General features: G+C 48.6%; 1 protein-coding gene across 1 annotated transcript in view; it reads left to right on the forward strand.

The window, feature by feature from the left end:
- The window catches only part of PPP6R2 (protein phosphatase 6 regulatory subunit 2), a 74526-nt gene that overhangs the window by 16124 nt on the left and 39527 nt on the right, over window positions 1-18875 (forward strand). Inside the window, exons 8-11 of the mRNA XM_056845854.1 lie at window positions 786-912; window positions 1948-2100; window positions 2557-2757; window positions 15898-15962. Coding sequence (XP_056701832.1) covers window positions 786-912; window positions 1948-2100; window positions 2557-2757; window positions 15898-15962 — 546 coding nt within the window. The remainder of the gene's footprint in view (window positions 1-785; window positions 913-1947; window positions 2101-2556; window positions 2758-15897; window positions 15963-18875) is intronic.

Here is an 18875-nt window from a genome sequence, read left to right on the forward strand (position 1 = left end):
TGATCCAAGGACTCAGGAAGAGGCCTTCGCTTGGGGCTGGCGGGGCCCTTGGCAGCTTCTACACCCTGCGGCTCTTCTACCGCCACTGAGCAGGGTGAGTTTCAGGCGCCAACAGAAAGCCCCGGCTGACTTTTCCAGGCCTGGCTGGCTCTGTTTTTAAGCGGTTTGGTGGTTGGGTTTTTTTTCCTGTTCTATGTTGGTTGTATGGCTTATAGCTGATTTTATCTCTGCTCCATTTGTTAGTATTCTTCTGATTATATTTTTAAATTTCAGAAGCCATGTAAGTTTTTTAAAAAGCATATTAAGAGTGCAGGATATGAATATTTTAATGTGCTCAGTTGTTAGAGCGGAGCTAAACAGTCCCCTGCTCTTCATTTTACTCTGCATAGGCTCATTGATCGGCCTCTCCGGTCCACCCTGTAGTCGTACTAGATTTCTGTAGTCTGTGCTCTCCAGCACAGTCATTCCCAGTCTGCTGTGAACCTCGCTGGATGTCTTTGGGTTGAAAATGTTTTTAGTACACCATAATAGCCACGCTCTCGCAGCTGCGCCGACCTCATAGGGTTGTTGTGAGGACAAACTGAGGAAGGGAGAATGATGTGCACCACCCTCAGCTCCTTGGAGGGGCTGGGGCTGGGCATAAAACATTCTAGCCAGCTCCTGGAGTAGGGCTGTAAAGATTTGTAGGGCAGCGACTTGTGTGGGGCTGATCTTGGCATAGACCCAGGAAGGTCCTGGCCCGGTTTGGGTGGGCAGTTGACCAGCGTTTCCCTCCCTGCTTGCAGAACGGAGGGGCTCGTGGATTGTTCCTCTCAGGGGTGCGATAGGTCCTACATTGTCAACAGCAGCATCTTGCTTGGCATCAAACCCCGGCTGAAGGACTTCCACCACCTTCTGCTCAGTCCCCCCAAGGTAGGTGCTTTTGCTTCCCACGGCCAGCCTTGACTTTCTCCTTTTGTGAATGTTCCCTGTGGGATGGAGGCGGGACGGGGGGATGGACGACCTCCGCATCTAGCTCGTGCTGTGGTGGTTGGGTTGGGAAATCCCAGATGGCTTTGGAGATGGGGAGGCTGTTTTGCCTTGAGTGGAACTGAGATTCTTCAGCCGTGGCACAAAAGGTGCCAGATAAGAAGGAGCTGAAGGGGCATTCAAGCTTCGGATTCTCACCGTTGATAATTTCTTCATTGCATTGAGATTAAGAAACCTGCATTCTTCTAGTCAGGAGGAAATGGGCCCATTGAAAAACACCACCTTCCCTATATGGTGTGTGTGTTTTCCCAATCTTAGAATCATAGAGTTGGAAGGGACCACCAGGGCCATCTAGTCCAACCCCCTGCACAATGCAGGAAATTCCAAACTACCCCCCCCCCAAACCCCCATGCACAGAAGATGCCGCCAAGGTTCCCTCCCTCTCATCTGCCTAAGGTCGTATAATCAGCATTACTGACAGATGGCCATTAGCCTCTGCTTAAAAACCTCCAGGGAAGGAGAGCTCACCACCTCCTGAGGAAGCCTGTTCCGCTGAGGAACTGCTCTAACTGCTGGAAAATTCTTCCTAATGTCTAGACGGAAACTCTTCTGATTTAATTTCAACCTGTTGGTTCTGGTCTGACCTTCCAGGGCAACAGAAAACAGCTCGGCACCCTCCTCTATGTGACAGCCCCTCAAGTACTTGAAGATGGTTATCATATCCCCTCTCAGTCTTCTCTTCAGGCTAAACATACCCACCTACTTGAGTAACGAAAGGGCAGGTTTAATTTCTCTGCAGGGGGGCGCCTACTTCTGCTCCACTACCATTTCCCTTGAATAATTATTCTAGTCTGTGTGTTTTCTGGTTCGCTGACGGCTGAGGATACTGGTTGGGGGTAGAGCGAGGCTCTTTGCTTGAGGGTAGCATCGCTGTGACCCCGAAGCCCTGAAAAGGCAATTCCCTTTTGTTTGTGACAGAGGAGCTCCATCCTGACAACCATTGGAGTCCTGGAGGAGCCGCTGGGCAATGCCCGTCTGCAGGGGGCCCGGCTGATCGCGGCCCTTCTTCACACAAACACTGCCGGCATCCACCAGGAGCTGTGTCGCCTGAACACTATGGACCTGCTGCTGGTGAGTCGCGGGCCAGAAGAGATGCCATCTTTCGGTTAATGGCCGTTTGCCTTTGGCAGTTGCTCCCTCGTGGCAAATGGGGAATCCCTGCTTGTTTCCAGAGAAGTCCACGTGGAGGGAAAAGGCCCATTAAGCTTTGAAAATAACCCTTTCATGCTGAAAGGTTTGCTGGCCCTCTAGGACAAGTGTTTTGGCCCTGTGTGAGCTAGGAGGCTGGATGAGGTGGACCCTCTCACTGGTCAGATCCAGCGGGGCTCCTCTTAAGCTCTTCTTAAGCCTCTATTGCTCTGCCCTGTTGCTGGACCTCCGGAGGAACTGGTCGGCCATTGTGGGAGGCACAGGGTGCTGGATGAGGTGGACCCCTCTCACTGGTCAGATCCAGCAGGGGGCTCTTCTGAGGTTCTTAAAAGTCTAAACATGCTCTGAATGAACTTAATTCTCTTCCTTCAATTCCAGGACTTGTTTTTTAAATACACTTGGAATAACTTTTTGCATTTCCAAGTGGAATTGTGTATAGCAGTTATTCTGGCTCACTCTGCAAATGAAAGCAAATCAACTACAACAGATATGGAGAATAAGGAGGGACTGGACGGGGGCCCGGCTTCAGAGGACTTGGAAGTGCCCATCAGCCATCCTGAAAACGTCATGGTGACACACGTAAGGCTCCTTCACGTTGTTATGTCAGCAATCACATGAGCCAGGTCTCTGACCCGTCTCGGAGGTCTGTCAGATGAGGCTTGGTCGCTCCGTGCAAGCTGCACCCTCTCCCGTCCTAGTTTCCAAACAGCGCAGCAGGGGTTCATGGGAAATGGGGTACAGTTTTATTTTAAGTTTTAGCATTGCAACATTTATGAGTGTTAACACCCTTCGTTACTCAGACTGAAATATGGAACCGTGAGCGGGGGAAGGTGTAGAGGTGTGTGGCCGGGCAGCCCTGCCCCCAGCTCCCGGCGCAAGACCTCATGGTACATGTGATGGGGCCAGAAGGACTCTTCAGTGCAACGGGAGCCACTGTTTTGAGCAACGCCATGAGAAAAAGTGGTCTTTATAACTGCTCCTGTATCCCACCTTTTTGGCACCAGGCCTCCGAGGCGGCACGGCAGGGTGCCAGGCAGTGGCTTAGCCGTCTGGAGGCCTCTGGCTTCCACAGGGCTGATCTGAAAAGGCATCACGGGCCTGCAGATCAAACCTGGAAACACGCTCAGGTTAAACAGCAGTTTAAGAGGAAGGGAAGGATTCCCGTTTCAGAATACTGAGGAATACAGTTAATGGGCAACTGGAAAAAATAGTGGTTATGAGTTGTAGGTGCATCTGGAAATCTAACAGTATTTTGCAGTTCCTCCCATTTTCCCTCAGTGGAGGATGGTCTCCTTGAGATGGATTGCGCCTCCCACTTGCTCCCCAGTCAAGGCTTGCGCAGGTGTCCTTTGCATGGCTTCCACATCCCGTTGGAGGCAGACCCTCTGTCCGTGCTCCCACCAGGGCTCTTAGGTCATAATGTTCCACCTGTGGGCAGGTGTGTCATTATCCACGCCTCCAGGTGCCTCCATCTTGTTTCTGAGCCGGTGCTCTGAGGCTGCGGTCAGGTGATGAATGAAGGCACAACAGGCTGCAGCTGAATCCCGACAAGACAGAGAGGAGAAGTGGGTTGGATCTGCTTGTCCTGGATGGAATGGGGCTGGCTTTTTGCAGAGCAGGCTAAGGCCTGGGTTTTCTTCATGGATCCAGCCTGGCTGTTTGAAAAGCTGGACGGCCCAGTGGACCAAGAGCCCCTCCTGGCTGCTGGCTGCTCTCACCTTCCTTGGGTATTGGTGGATCTTGCCACACACACACATGCGTGTGCTTTTGTAGCCTCAGGCCTGGGCGGAAGGCCCCGTGTGCTCGGCCGGCCAGCCTGACAACTGCCCCTGGTCCAGAAGGTGGCGACGCCTTTGCTGTCCAGCTGATGGGGAACCCGTTTCAAAGGAGTGAACTGGCTGCCAGCGTGATTCAATTTGAGGTGCTGCTTATGACATTTAAGCCCTTTGCTCTGGGGACCCCTGGATCTCAAGGGCCCTCCTCCTTTGGTATGTGTCCACCCACCAAGTATGGTCTCTAGGCTTCTGCCTGTGGCCTGCTCTCCCACGTAAGGTGTCTTCCCCCCACCCCCGGCCTCTGGTAGAGCCTGCAGCTCCCACGTTGTGGAAAGGACTCCCTGAAGAGGTGGGGGAGCCCTCATTGGAGATCATCAAGGAGTTTTAAAAATAATTATCTGGTGTTTATTTGAAATGTTTTAATTATTTGTAAGCCACGTTAAGCAAAGAGGAAAAGCCGGGTATAAATACGTTAATTAATAAATACTGTCACAGCAGGGGTCTTTTCTGCTCTTCACGGGGCTTCACCAAGCTGGTGGCTGACCTCAGGACCCAGGGTGTGCCACGTCTCCCTATGCCGGGATGGCTTTCCCATCAGATCCCCCTCAGGCTCCAGGGGCTCCTAGATGTGCCGAAGACTCCTGCCCACGTCCAGGAGGCTCTATCCTCCCTCCCCAGGCTCCACTGACAGCTCCACAAGCACACATCTCCGTCCCCTGAACCAGTTGGCAGCCTGGTGGCGGCTCCAGGCTGCCACTCTCCACGTGGGTGTTTTCCTTTCCAGAACCCTCCTAGGTTGAGGAAGCCAAGTCCCCCAGGGCTAACAGAGAGAGACTGGGACCAAACCAAGCGTCGGTGGGCTAGAATGGAGATCCATCCCTCTTGCCCTCCCCTCCCACCATCTGGCAGAGGGGAGCTCTCATCCTCACCAGCAGTGTGTATCTGCATTGCCATTGAAAGGCTCTGCCTGTTTGCTGCTCCTCCCGCATTGCTCGTACTAGCATGGTGTAGTGGTTAAGAGCGGTGAACTCTGATCTGGAGAACTGGGTTTGATTCCCCACTCCTCCACATGAGTGGCAGAGGCTAATCTGGTGAACTGGATTGGTTTCCCTGCTCCTACACACAAAGCCAGCTGGGTGACCTTGGGCTAGTCACTCTCTCTCAGCCTCACCTACCTCACAGGGGGTCTGTGGTGGGGAGGGGAAGGGAAGGGGATTGTGAGCCGGTTTGAGTCTCCCTTAAGTGGTAGAGAAAGTCGGCATATAAAAACCAACTCTTCTTCTTCTAATGTGAGGACAAGCTGTTGCACCGGGTAGATGGATTCTGAGTTTCAGAGGGGTTTTTCTCCTGTGACTTCCAGTCTTATTAGTAGTGACCCTGTCAAATCTTTCCCTGGTTATCTCTGGGGTTCTGCAGCCCAGTCTGACTCTTTCGGGGCAGTCTGTGTTGACTGGAAGCTCCGCAAGGGATGGGCTCTGGGGTTCAACTGGAGGTGGAAGCCTTGCTAAGAAAAGTGGTAATGAGCCCTGCCCGAGGAACGTGGGAGGCATAACCCATGTCAAGGGAACCCTTTTTCCTCAAGTGAGAAGTGTTCCGTTCTCAAAGAACTGAGGCTAGTGGGTTAGCTGTTTTCTTTATATATCCCCTTTCAATTAAAAGTCCCTTAGGCAGTTCATAGGCAAAGAAATGGAATGAAAAGTCATTTAGATATAATAACGATTCAGCTCATAAAACGAATCATACAATAACCCAGTTCTGCCACTCCCCGTGCCGCCCCGTCTCTTACCACAAGCCCACCAGAAAAGGGAGAGTGATCTGGAATGTCTGTGGGGGAAGGGAAGCAGCATTGCCAGCCCCCGTGGGAGGAGGGCAGGTGTCTCCACCTGGGATTTGCTTGGCCCGCTGTAAGGCATGCTCTCCCAGCGTCAGAGCCGGCTCCTCTCCCCGCTGACGGATGATGAGTCTATTGCAGGGGCAGGCTTGCCTCTCACGCAGACCGGTTCACCATTTACTAAGCAGACTAAGGGTGGCCCAGACTAGGGAAAAGATCCTTCCGCGTGCTCTTGTTCTTCCAGCCACAGTCGACATACAGGTCCAAAGCATTTTCGTGGGAACTGGGCTCACTAGAAATCAGCCCCAGAGCTTGTTTTCCATGTCGATGCTCAGCTCTGGAGTTTTACTTAAAGGGTACTTTTACCTTTAATTAAAGGGTACCTTTGGCAATGTGGAGAAGTTTTTTGCTACACGTAACACAAAGTACCATATTTTTCCGTGTATAAGACGATTCTTTTTTCTGTAAAATTTAGCCCCCAAATTAGGGGGTCGTCTTGTCGCGGTTCGGGCCGTTAAGTGCCTACACTTAGAAAGGACCCCTTCCTGAGAAGGGATATGTTATCTTATTCAGCGAGACACCGCTAGACCGGAATCAACGGTTCCTAGAAACTTGTTATTGTTCCTAGGACATCTCTTGAACACGCCAATAAATTTATAATAATGGACAAGAGTAGAAGTATATAAAAAACACATTTATTTACATTATATAATATATGCTTTTTGGTTGCAAAGCCTTAAAATATCATATAAGGATAGACATCATTAGTCTTAAACATGTTTATGTAGCAAGTAATCATTCACATTCTCTATGCCTCCATAAAAGAGTATTTTAGTCAGAATATACTCATAAAGTATCCTTAGTGCAATGCACCTTCATTCAGAATATAAGGTTACAGAAATCCTGTCAAAATATGGTTAATTCTTTGGAGAAAGATTTGGTTAGAAGCATCTTAACTTAAATCATTCAAAACATCATAATATTTCTGTACAGAAGACACACTATACCTTGCTGTGTCATCTGTGTCATCTGGAGTCCTTTAAGAATCTAAGCTCTATGAGAACATATGAAGTTATCCCAGAGCATCTGTATTTGCTAAGTCTTGAATCCTTTAAAGACTTCTATTAATATTCTTAACTGATCATCATTAAGATCAGGCATTGTCTATGTACATGCTATGCATGCTCTTTCTAGTTTTAGACAGCAATGCTGAATATATAAATACTATGTGTTAGCTTAAAGCTGTTTACAGTCTCTTTGACTTTGCCAATCTGTGTATGTGCATTGTGCATATCTCACAGAGTACAGAGAGTCTCCTTTCCCTTCAGGAACATCTCTGGTCTCTTGCTCTGAGGAGGTTCAGAAGTCCCTCTGTTAAGTAGAGGACGTTCTGACACAATCTCAGAGGTCTAGCTATTAGCCCTGTATTCAGGATGCTCTTTAGCATTGGTAAGCCAAATAGGCTTAGTTTGTAAGAATCCATAAATACAATGGACTCTCAGTGTTCCAATACATGGAAAGATCACTACACTTAGATTCCCATTCAAAGAATAGGAATTCTAAGGGTCTCTATCCTCTTCTAGGAATAGAGCAGTCTCACAAGAAGACTGTAAGTAAGATATGTTGAAATATCCAGATCTTGATACTTCAAGATACCTCTGAGAACTACTGTCCACGCAAGGACCAGAGTTTCAATGTTTTACATCTCAAGCCTTTTGAGATGGAGAAGTGCTACATCAGACAGCTGCAGTCTGCCAGTCATAGCACTCTAAAGTGCTAGCTGTTCTGCAGCTGTATTTATGCTGTTTCTAGACCCATTAAGAGTGAAGAGTGTTCCTTTATCCCCTCTTCCTTATCCTTCAAAAGGGTATCTTTATTCTCTCTTTCTTATCAGATACCAGGAGCTTAGTGGCATCTGCTCCTGTCTTATGTCCTTATATGGATTTCCTTTTCTTTCAGTCCTCTTAGCTTAGAGTATAAACAATCATTTCTGAGTTACATGATCACGTTACATATTTAATTTCTATACCATCCTCTTCGTTAGGACTATACGCATTAAATGAGACTACTTAGAAATCTGTAGCACAACGTTTAACTATATAACTCATGAAACACAATTATTGTTTACATTTGTCACTTTGTAACATCTTTTAGTAACTGACAGCCTTGGGCAGATTACAGAAGAGCAAGTAAGCCTGTTACTCTTATCTTTAAGAGAACTTTAATGCCTCAATAGCACAGTTTCAGCTATTGAGACCTTGAAAAGGCCAAGTATTCTGCCTTTGGTATTCTTTGAGATTCTGACATCTGGCAGCTGAGTCAGAAAGGTGACTTTTGCACACTTTATGGACAGATAAGTGAAGGTACCCTGCGCTGCCCCTTCAAGGACAAAGCCAGAGTAACTTTAGTAGTTAGCTTTGATAGAGCTAACCTTGAGCTAGCCTGTCAGCATGACACAGAGCTAGCCTGTCAGCATGACACAGACATTCATTATACATTACACAAACCTATGTAGTGGCTTAGATTGCATGATGTGTTTAAGCTCTATATGGAATTAATTCTGCACATGTTCACAAAATACCATGTTCATGTCAGAGACTGTTACAGTCTTATACATGGAAGCCAGCTGCAACAGCCGCCTCTTTCCCCGCTCGCTCTCTTTCTCTGCCCGTCAGCTGTTGGGCGGGGAAAGAGTCCTGTCGCCCTGGCCAGCTGGCATCTGGTGTTCAAACCGGTAGCCACCCCGCCCATCAGCTGTCGGGCTGGGTGGGCGGCGCCCAGTTTGAAAGACCAGACGCCAGCCAGCCAGGGCGACAGGACTCTTTCGCCCTATGACGCCCCATGTATAAGACGACCCTATTTTTTCTTAATTTTGGGTTAAAAAAATAAGGGTCGTCTTAAACATGGGGGCTTCTTATAGACAGAAAAATACAGTAATTGCCATCAGCTGAACGTGTAACAGATAACTTTGAAAAGTGGAGCAGGCATGTCGTACTTGTTCTGCGGACTCTGAGCTGGGATCAGAAGCCTCCCCTGTCGATGCCACTGCTGACCCTGCTGCAATTTTTTGCCCACTGAGGCCCTCCCCCCCCCAATCTGGGAAGCAGAGCACCTCCTTCCGAGGACATATTCAGTAGCAGTGGCCTGCTGGGCTGCCCCAGGCACAGATCTGATTTTCTGAGTTATGCACAAAGCATCCACCAGCCCTGTGGCCTTGCCTGTTAGGCTTGGCCTGCTTCTTGTCACACCTGTTTCATGGCTTTACCCTTCCTGTCAAGAATCTCTACAGAGCTAAACAGGAAGGTGGTCATTTTTTTTCAAGCATGCGATCCTAATTCTGTTGTCGTGGAGAGGCCCTACAGGGCCTCCAAAGGAGCTCCCAACAAACAGCTCCTATCGACGGGAAGGGCCATGAGCCAGATGGAAAAGGTAGAAAGGTTTCCATCTCATTGCCATTTAACATCACCCACTATTAAGCAATTATGGGAGCATCGTCGGCTTTTCTTGCAGAAGAAACTGGGCCCATAACAATGTTTTTAAAGAAGAGAAAAGTGAACAGGTGAAATGCTCCAGGGGGAATCCTCCAAAGGTCTCTAAGCACCAGTTTGGTGCTGCAAAACGTGGCAAATGGTTCCGCCCACAGTCTGGGGGCCTTCCGTTGTGTTGCATAGGAATCACGTGTGGCCCAGATAAGACGTGCTCCCGAATGGTACAAAAACCAGAGTGGGTTTGGCGCTTTTTAGCCCCAAAACAGATGAGGCTGTGGAGAAGATCAGAAAGAAATAGATAACAAATTTCCTGGGGGCTAAACGATAATCCAGGTCCTCATTTTGTAGGGGTCAGAGAGCTGTCAAACCAAAATGGGTTTCCAGCTTTCCTACACCCCTCTCTAAGCCACTTATCACTCCCAGCAAAGATGGCCAGAAGACGACAACCAGGTCTCAGTCTCCACAAGCTTTTTGGTCTTTTCAAAGGTGAAGTTTTTGACTGCTGCTCTCTGGCCCTCCTGGGTCCCCTTTGCCACACCCCCTCCCTGGGAAACAGTTTCTCATGACAGATGTGTGTGTGTTAAGTGCTGTCAAGTCGCTTCCGACTCATGGCGACCCTATGAACGAAAGTCCTCCAAAATGTCCTATCTTTGACAGCCTTGCTCAGATCATGCAAATTGAGGGCTGTGGCTTCCTTTATTGAGTCAGTCCATCTCTTGTTGGGTCTTCCTCTTTTCCTGCTGCCTTCAACTTTTCCTAGCATGACTGTCTTTTCCAGTGACTCTTCTCGTCTCATGATGTGACCAAAATATGATAGCCTCAGTTGAATCATTTTGGCTTCTAGGGTCAGTTCAGGCTTGTCCAGAGTACAGGTTGCGCATCAAAACGATCAGATGTAGAGGCACACCCATTTCCTTTAAAACCAGCCATAGCTTTTCGTGATCCACACAGTCAAAAGCTTTGCTGTATTCTATGAAACACAAGCTGATTTTCTTCTGAAATTCTCTTGTATGCTCCAGTAACCAGCATATATTTGCAATATGATCTCTAGTGCCTCTTCCTTTTCTGAAACCAGCTTGAACATCAGGCATTTCTCGTTCCATATATGGTAACAGCCTTTGCTGTAAGATTTTGAGCATCACTTTACTTGCGTGAGAAATTAACGCGATGGTCCGATAGTTGCTGCAATCTTTGATGACTCCTTTCTTGGGAATTGGGATGTAAATGGATCGTTTCCAGTCTGTGGGCCATTGTTTGGTTTTCCATATCTGTTGGCATATTCTTGTCAAGATTTTGATGGACTCCATTTCTGTGGCTTGGAATAGCTCTATTGATATCCCATCTGCTCCTGGTGATTTGTTTCTCCCGATTGCTCTCAGTGCAGCTTTCACTTCACTTTCTAAAACTAGGTTCTTCTTCAAAAGATTCTTCTTGGAAAGAATCTGTCATCCTTTCATCTCTTCTGTTATAGTTATTCAGTGTATTGTTCCCACCTTTTCTTTATTTTGTCCTGTTCAGTTAATGTATTTCCATGCTGATCATTCAGCATGCCTAACCATGCTTTAAATTTCCCTTTGATTTCTTGGATCTTGTGGAACAGATCTCTTGTTCTTCCTTTTTTGTTGTTCTCTTCTATTTCTTTACACTGGTTATTATAATAGGTCTCTTTGTCTCTACGTGCAAGTCGGTGGAACGTTGCACTTAAACTTTTGATTCTGTCTCTGTCACCTTCTCAGGCGTTTGCCTGTAGCATCCCTCAACCAGACAGGTGGACCTGAAGCAGTAAAACGTTATTAGGAACTAAAAGGCAAATTAAAAGAACTAACTGCACACAGACAGCCAATGTTAGCAATGGAGAGCAATTACAGGCTACCTGCTTAAAAAATTAGGACAAGAGAGTAAGATAAACATTGCTAGGCAACAGCGAGATCGGCATTTCCCATGAATGAAGACACAACACGCCACAGCTGTGATAACAAGCACTAACGAAGTATACACAGGAGCTTCCAAGCCCTGGGAACCAATTGTGGCCAGAACTTGGCCTGAACTCCTGTCAAGAGCCTGTCAGGATCTTGCGTTCAGTGAAGACCCTGACCACTTTTGCTTCTTGTCTACCTTTGGCAATTTTAAGAGTTTCCTCAGACATCCATTGAGGTTTTTTATTTCTTTTTATTTCTTTTGGCTACAGGAATAGTCTTTGCACATTCTTCCTTGATAATATCTCTAGTTTCCACCCATAGTTCTTCAGGTTTACATTCACTTGAACTCAGTAATGCAAATCTGTTCCTTACATGGTCTTTAAACTCTTCAGGAATATTGCTTAGATTGTATTTTGGTGCTATGAATGTTTTGGTGTTTTTCTTAAGCTTTACCATGATTTTCGATATTAACCATTCATGAACTGTACCGCAGTCGGCTCCTGATCTTGTTTTGGCCGAGATGATAGATCTTCTCCATCTTCTGCTTCCAATTATGTAATCTATTTTATTTCTATACTGGCCGTCTGGTGATGTCCATGTGTCGTGTGCAGCAGGGATCTAGATACTGCACAGATCCCGGCTGAGTTGGTGGCAGAGGCCCTCTGTCTCCTCTGAAGTTGGCAGTTTGCCTCCGTGGGAGTCAGATGTTCCCGCTTCTCTCATGATTAACGATGAGGAGAGTCAGCCGGCAAGGATAGAAGATTTACCCCCACAGATAGATAGGCTTAGGGAAAGATTACGCAAAGACTTAGCTACCCGTCGCAAGAAGGCATGGGAGTATAGACGGATACAAAGCCCTGAATACTGAGAGGAGCCAGGCTAGGTAATTGATGGCGCTAATGAGCACACTACCGGAGGGTCATATAATCCCAGGCTGTTGAAAGGTTTCTCTGTGGAAGCAACAATTTAGTTTCCGGACTGTTTCGCATCCACTTCAGCTCCTGACCCTTTCTCCGACCGGCTTGAATTCCTGGCGCTCTGACCCTCGGCTTGATTAACGACTCTTCTTCTGGACACATTTGTACTCCTGTTTTGATTTCCACTAACTTGACCTTGGGCCGCAGGACTACTAGCCTCCTAGCCCCGCCCGGGACCTGACACCATGTATATAATCATCTATTTGGTTGCCTGAAACATATGTTTGCAATGAACAAATTGTTGTCTTCACAGAATTCTACGAGGCGTTGAATTCCGTGCTCCTAGCCCAGATCTGCTCACAACATTTGATTCTGCTTTGTTTCCTACTTTTGCATTCCAATCACCTATGATTATCAGCATATCTTGTTTAGGTGTGTGAACACATACATGAAGCTGCCTGATACTGAACCAGACCCCTGGTCCATCAAAGTCAGTATTGTCTACTCAGATTGGCAGCGGCTCTCCAGGGTGTCAGGCAGAGGCCTTTCACATCACCTACTTGCCTGGTCCCTTTAACTGGAGATGCTGGGGACCGAACCCGGGACCGTCTGCATGCCAAGCAGAGGCTCCACAGGGGCCCACCAAAACTCCCACGGGGGCCCACCAAAACTCGCCGCTGGCTCTGCTCACAGGAACTCTGCCCATTCTCAGAGGCACTCTCTCCATTGGAGCCCCCAGTCCTTCCAACGCCCCTCGCATTCTAAACAGGTGAGCCCCCGGCTCGAATCCCACCTTCCCCTTGGAAGTGAATCACCCTGCCACGGAGAAGGGAAACCTCACATACGTTGTCGCAAAGGAGACCGCGCTTAGGCCCCCTTCGCGCCTTGGAGGGGGAAGGAAAAGCACGCGAAGAGAAGGAAGAGGAAGGTGGGGCCCCCGGCCCCCAACCGCCCTCTCTCTCAGCTCCCCTCACAGTCACCCGGCGGGCTGGTCAATTTCTTCCTGAACACTGGCATAAAAACTTTCAATTTCTTCCTCATCAGCATCTGTAGTTGGGGTATAAACTTGAATGATGCTTATGTTGATAGGCTTTCCCTGAAGTCTGATTGATATTATTCGGTCAGACTTTGCATTATAGCTCCTCACTGCCTTTGCTACATCTTGACTCACTATTAAAGCAACTCCGTTTCTTTTTTTTTGTCATTCCCTGAGTAAAACAATTTGTGATTTTCTGATTGAAAATGTCCTAATCCCATCCACTTTAATTCACTTACTCCCAGGACTGAAATGTCCAAACGTTCCATTTCTTGTTTAACAATTTCAAGCTTACCCTGATTCATGCTTCTCACATTCCATGTTTCTATTGTATGCGTCGAACAGCTTCAGACTTTCCTTTTGCATCTGTTCATGTCAACCACTGAACGTCCTTTCAGCTTTAGTCCAATCGCATCATTAAGAACAGCGCTACTCGTACTTGTCCTCTGCTCTGCCCCAGTAGCTGATTGAGTGCCATCCAACCGGAGGGTCCCATCTTCCAGCACTATATCTTTTTTCATTTTGGATTGTCTCATCATAGGGTTTTCAAGGTAAAGGTTGGTTAGAAGTGGTTTACCAGTGCCTTCTTCTGCGCAGTACTAACCAGGGTTAGCCGAAGTGGCCCTGCCATTGTCTACGAAAGATCCTCCGCCAGTGTCACCTTTCACTACTGTTGCTGCCCAGTAGCTAACCTTCAGGGATTCCTCTGCCCCCGTCCCCATTGAAACTGCCTGTTCTCTTCTGTGGATGTGGCCATTGATCCCTTAAGGGGGTGGGTGCATCTTCATCTGGTGTCTCAGCTGTGACCATTCCGTCTTGAGTGACTCTGCTAGGAGTTTAGTCTCTTGATAGTCTAGACCCCTTACGGTATTGCTCTCAGCTTCCCTGACACACACAAACCCCCTCACCACGTTAAGGTGTGCATCCAGAAGGGGGTCATGACAGATCGGTCCACACTATTAGGATTGAGGGAATGGACGGTGGACTCCTTACAGGTGAAGTACAACCGTGTTTTAGTCATTGGTCCATAAAAAATGCTTGAGAACATTCAATGACAATAATGCCGGGGAGTGGGGGGGGGAGCCGTCTGAGTCTGTTGCAAGAATATGAAGCAGGAGGGTCCACCTGGCACCTTGAAGGGTGACAGCATTTATTCCTGTTTCCCACTTTCGTGAGTCAGAGCTCACTTCATCAGATGCGCAGCAGGTCCGTACAAAGCAGCTAAATTTATGCTTAGTCCACCTTGGCTCGTATTTAACTTCAGGGACGTAAATTAGAACTCAGGCTGTGAGGAGCGCCGGCTTGAAGTCTTACTTTGTCATTTGATAATAAATTATCATAATCCCCACAATCATTGTGTGCTTTTCTGTGAGGACCAGTTGGAATTCCCTGTGGCCACATGTTCCTTATTTAGGAAGTGGCGACCGAAGGTGCTTTGTTCCATAATGTTCACGCTAGGCTGATGGCCCGCTGTGGGAGTTGGGCCCTCTGTCTGTCATTTTAAAGTTTCTGTTAGAAAAACAAAGAGAGGGTTTTAGTGCAGCACCCTTTGGTCCAGCTGGGGGCATCAGGTCTGTCGTTGCTGGTTGCCATTTCAGCTGGCCAATCAGTTGGGGATCAGTGGATTTGCTAAATCAAACTGGGAGCGTTGGGTGTGGAGGAGGAGTTCCTATGGTCTTTCTGTTTCAGTGCTCATTTCCCATAGTCTCCATCCAAACCCTGCCACAAACTTCCTCGCCATCTCTCATGGGTGATAGCCAGGTCTGGAGGTCTGGAGGCCGGTCGCCCTCCTGAGTAGCTGAACACTGTCCCCTTTTATTTCTTTATTTGCTTGCTTGTTTTTGGCCTTGGGGCCTCAGTGTAGCAGAAAGCGCACCACCACCACCACCACCTGGGTCACCTGATGCCTGTGAACCCCACAAGCACAGCAGAGAGGCACCCCTGAAGGCGTCCATTCCGAGCCGGGCTTCCCCTTGGCAAGCTGAGGTGTCAGCTCCTGTGCCCTTCCATAGAAGAATCGGAGCAGCTGGCCCTTCTGCTCGATTCTGCTGGAGCCCCTTCAGTGGTCCTTCCACAGAAGGGTTGTGCCGCTTGCTCTGAAGCTGCTGCCATAAGGAAGTCTCTCTGGCCCAGCAAGCCCCTCGAGGTTTGCCTTCCCGGTCACCCTTGACTCGCAAGCCCCCACACACACCCACACCGGGGATGGTGGTAGTGATGACAATGTGCTGTTTCTGTCTTCCTCACAAGATACTGCTTAAGCATCCTGGGGAAATGTCCCTCCGTAAACATCCAAGGGGAACAGGATATAGTCTACAGACAATCCCGGGAGATGCTCAGCGGTCCCTGGGGCCACAGAAGTACCAGCTGTTGCCGGCTGGAGGATTTATTGAGCGGCGTTGCTTGCCTGGAACCCTGGCTTTTCTCCTGCCAGGAGCCCAGCACACCTGCTGCGGTGCCGCTGCCGTTTCGTGTCACGTACACGAGACCTGTGCATGGTGCCACAAGGGCGAAGGAAGTGGCTGTGGTGAGAAGAGGGAGTGTTTGGAGCCGTGGGATCCCACCGCCTCCCCTCTTTGACCTTCCAGCACACCCGTGTCCCGTCTGTTGCAGGGCGTTCTCTGCAAGTTCAAGTGTTAAATGTTGTTTCAAAATGGAGATGCTCTTTATACTCAAGCCTGCCCCAGACTGGGTCGTGGTTGGGTGGCAGAGGGTGGTGCGCAGTTCACGGATCTTGTGCTCCTCTCCCCCTCCAGTTATTCCAGACATGCGGCCTGGTGCAGAGGATCCTGGATGCCTGGGAGGCAAACGACAAAATACAGTAAGCCCCCTTCTGCTTGTGCTGTCGCTCTGGGCCCGAGTTAGAACTTGGTGTCCCATTGACCGTAGTCAGGCGTGGCTTTGCCCAGTGAAAGCGTGCATGTGGCGGAAGGGCAGCCCCAGAACTGCCCACGCTGACTGCCCATAGACATCTGCGGTCGACCACCAAGCACCCGCTGACTAAAATTTGTGTGTGTGTCAGTTTCCTCACAAACATTCTTCATTTTCTTGTTTGAATTTTTGTTTTAGTGGGGATGGAGTACGAAGGGGGTGATGAGGTAGCAGGAGGAAGAGGGTGTTTGTGTGTGTGTTTTTAATTGCTGTTGCGTCACATCTGACTTACGGCAGTGATCCCTGGTGGGGGTTTCAAGGTGAGAGACATTGGGAGGTGGTTTGCCATTTCCTGCCTCCACGTCACAACCCTGGTGTTTCTTGGAGGTCCCCCATCCAAATACATGCCAGGGTTGACCCTGCTTAGCTTCTGAGATCTGATAAGATCAGGCTAGCCAGGTAGCGGCTGTTTATGGATGAGTAGTTCATAAATGGTCAGCCCTGGTTAGTATTTGGATGGGAGACCACCAAGGAATACCAGGGCTGCTGTGCAGAGGAAGGCACTGGCAAACCACCTCTGTTAGTCTCTTGCCATGAAAACCCCAAAAAGGGGTCGCCATAAGTCGGCTGCGACTTGACGGCACTTTACACACACAGTTCATAAATGGTGTTTAAATTAGTGATTTATTTGCAGTTTAAAAAGTGATTGAAGTCCAGAAGGAATGGGCAAAAAAGTTCTCCTGTCTGAACGCTGACAGTGCCTTTGTGTACTCACCCCTCTCTCTACTACTGTCAAGGCCAGAAATTAAGTTTTCTTTTTCTTTAATGGAGATTTCCCACTGTGTACCGAATTGATGGGGAGTATGAAAACCAGCCAGCCCATCTTGAAAGTAGCCCGTCCACCAGATAATGGAATCTGGACCCTTTTCTGTACTCTTGTCCGGCTGGCCCAGCATCCTGTTTGCCCCAGTGGTCGGTCACATCTCTCCAGGGAGCCACAAGCAGGGTATGAAGGCCCCAGTCCTCTGTGCCCCTTCCCCCGCATTTGCACCCCTGCAGCTGGTATTTGGTGGCATGCTGCCTCCGTGTGCGGTGGCTAGGAGCCACGGATGCACCAGTACAGTATGAGGCTGTTCTGTTCTACAGCAGTTTATCTCTGGTTTATGGAATATTGCAGCAGATCAGGACTTGTGTGTCTGTTTACATATTTGTTGCCCGTTAATTCAGTTGGGTGATTCCCCAACTCCTCCACACAAGCGGTGGAGGCTAATCTGGTGAACTGGTTTGGTTTCCCCACTCCTCCTCAGGAAGCCAGCTGGGTGACCTTGGGCTAGTCAGAGCTCTCTCAGCCCCACCTACCTCACAGGGTGTCTGTTGGGAGGGGAAGGGAAGGTGATTGTAAGCCGGTTTGAGTCTCCCTTAAGTGGTAAAGGAAGTCGGCATATAAAAACCAACTCCTCCTCCTCCTCTTCTTTGCTGTGTAATCCATGTTGAGTCTCAGTGAGAAAAATGGACTATAAATAACATAAATAAATAAAATACGTGGCCTGCCCTTTCAGCTGGGCAGCTGCTGAGGTCTCTGCCTCTTCCTCTGGTAGATAGTCCAGCCTAGTAGTGTTTGCCCTGGTTGAGACAGTCTTGGTAGACAAGTCTTCCAGCAAGTTGTTTTCCAGTCATTCCTCATGGTCTCCTACCCAGGATGGCACAGCTTTTCCACATTCCAGTGTTGAAGGATACCTTCCTCCACTGATGTGGAATGAAACATTTGACCATGAGGGCTTTTTTCTCATCAGTGGATTGGAAGGTGTCTGTGCCCACCCTCACGGGGACTGTGTAGAATATACCCATGGAACAGCCTTTGATTCAGATTCAGTGGTGTTCCTGGTTGTCCTTCTTATCTCCCCTCCCTCTTGTGTTCCTGGTTGTTTCCAGGTTCATCGTTCTCCTTGGAACTGGTTCTTCTGGTCACATGATCCCCCTCCCGTTGGCTTGGCAAGCCATGAGCAGGGGATCCACCTCCAGCCAGTTGTGAACACTTTGCAAATTCATTTGCGTGTGCCTGGCCTTGCGGAACAAGTAGGAGGCACAACCTCAGTGTTAAAGGATACCTTCCAATCCACTGATGAGAATTAAGCCTCGTGGTTTGATGTTTTTTTTCTGTTGGATCCTGCTCTTTTGCTGGAAAAGCAGAAAACTCAGCTGATTCGTGGCTGTGGTGATGTCAGGACTGGAGAAGTGTGCCGTGCTTTTACCTGGGCCTCTGCTCTCAAAGGCAGCGTAGAAGCCTTTGGTGCAGAACGCAGCAGCCAGACTGTTAACAGGAGTTAAGCTTTCTGAACCTATTGTCCTGAGTTCCAGATGGCTGCATTGGCTGCCAGTTTGTTTCTGTGCTCCGTTCAAAGTGCTGGTGTTAACCTTGAAAGGTCTTGAGGACCGGGGGCCCTCATAGCTGCAAAACCGCATCCGTCCGCATGTGTGCCCACCAGGCAGCCACAACCATCAGAGCAGGGAACGTTAATTAATTGAGCCATTCAGGTTGGTCAGTCCGTTTGTGGCCCGGAGCTCAGCCTTTCTCAGCGGCTGTACCTGTGCCAGGCGGTGGCTTCCTGAGAAAGTGAGGAAGGCTTCAGCCCCGCTTCCAACACATTGTGGCCCATGAATGGGGCTGGTGGTCTCCTTCCTTTTTTTGAATTTCTGTCAGAGTCTGTATTTGTTTTTAATTTCACGTACGCTGCTTTGAATCCCATTGCTCAAGAGAAAAGTAGCATGTCACTATTTTAAATGAATGGAGAGACCCCACCAAACAAACATCTGTCATGAAGAAGAAGAAGAGCTGGTTTTGATATGCCGACTTTCTCTACCA

This window comes from Euleptes europaea, chromosome 3 (genome assembly GCF_029931775.1).
Source record: "Euleptes europaea isolate rEulEur1 chromosome 3, rEulEur1.hap1, whole genome shotgun sequence".
Classification (NCBI taxonomy): Eukaryota; Metazoa; Chordata; class Lepidosauria; order Squamata; family Sphaerodactylidae; genus Euleptes; species Euleptes europaea.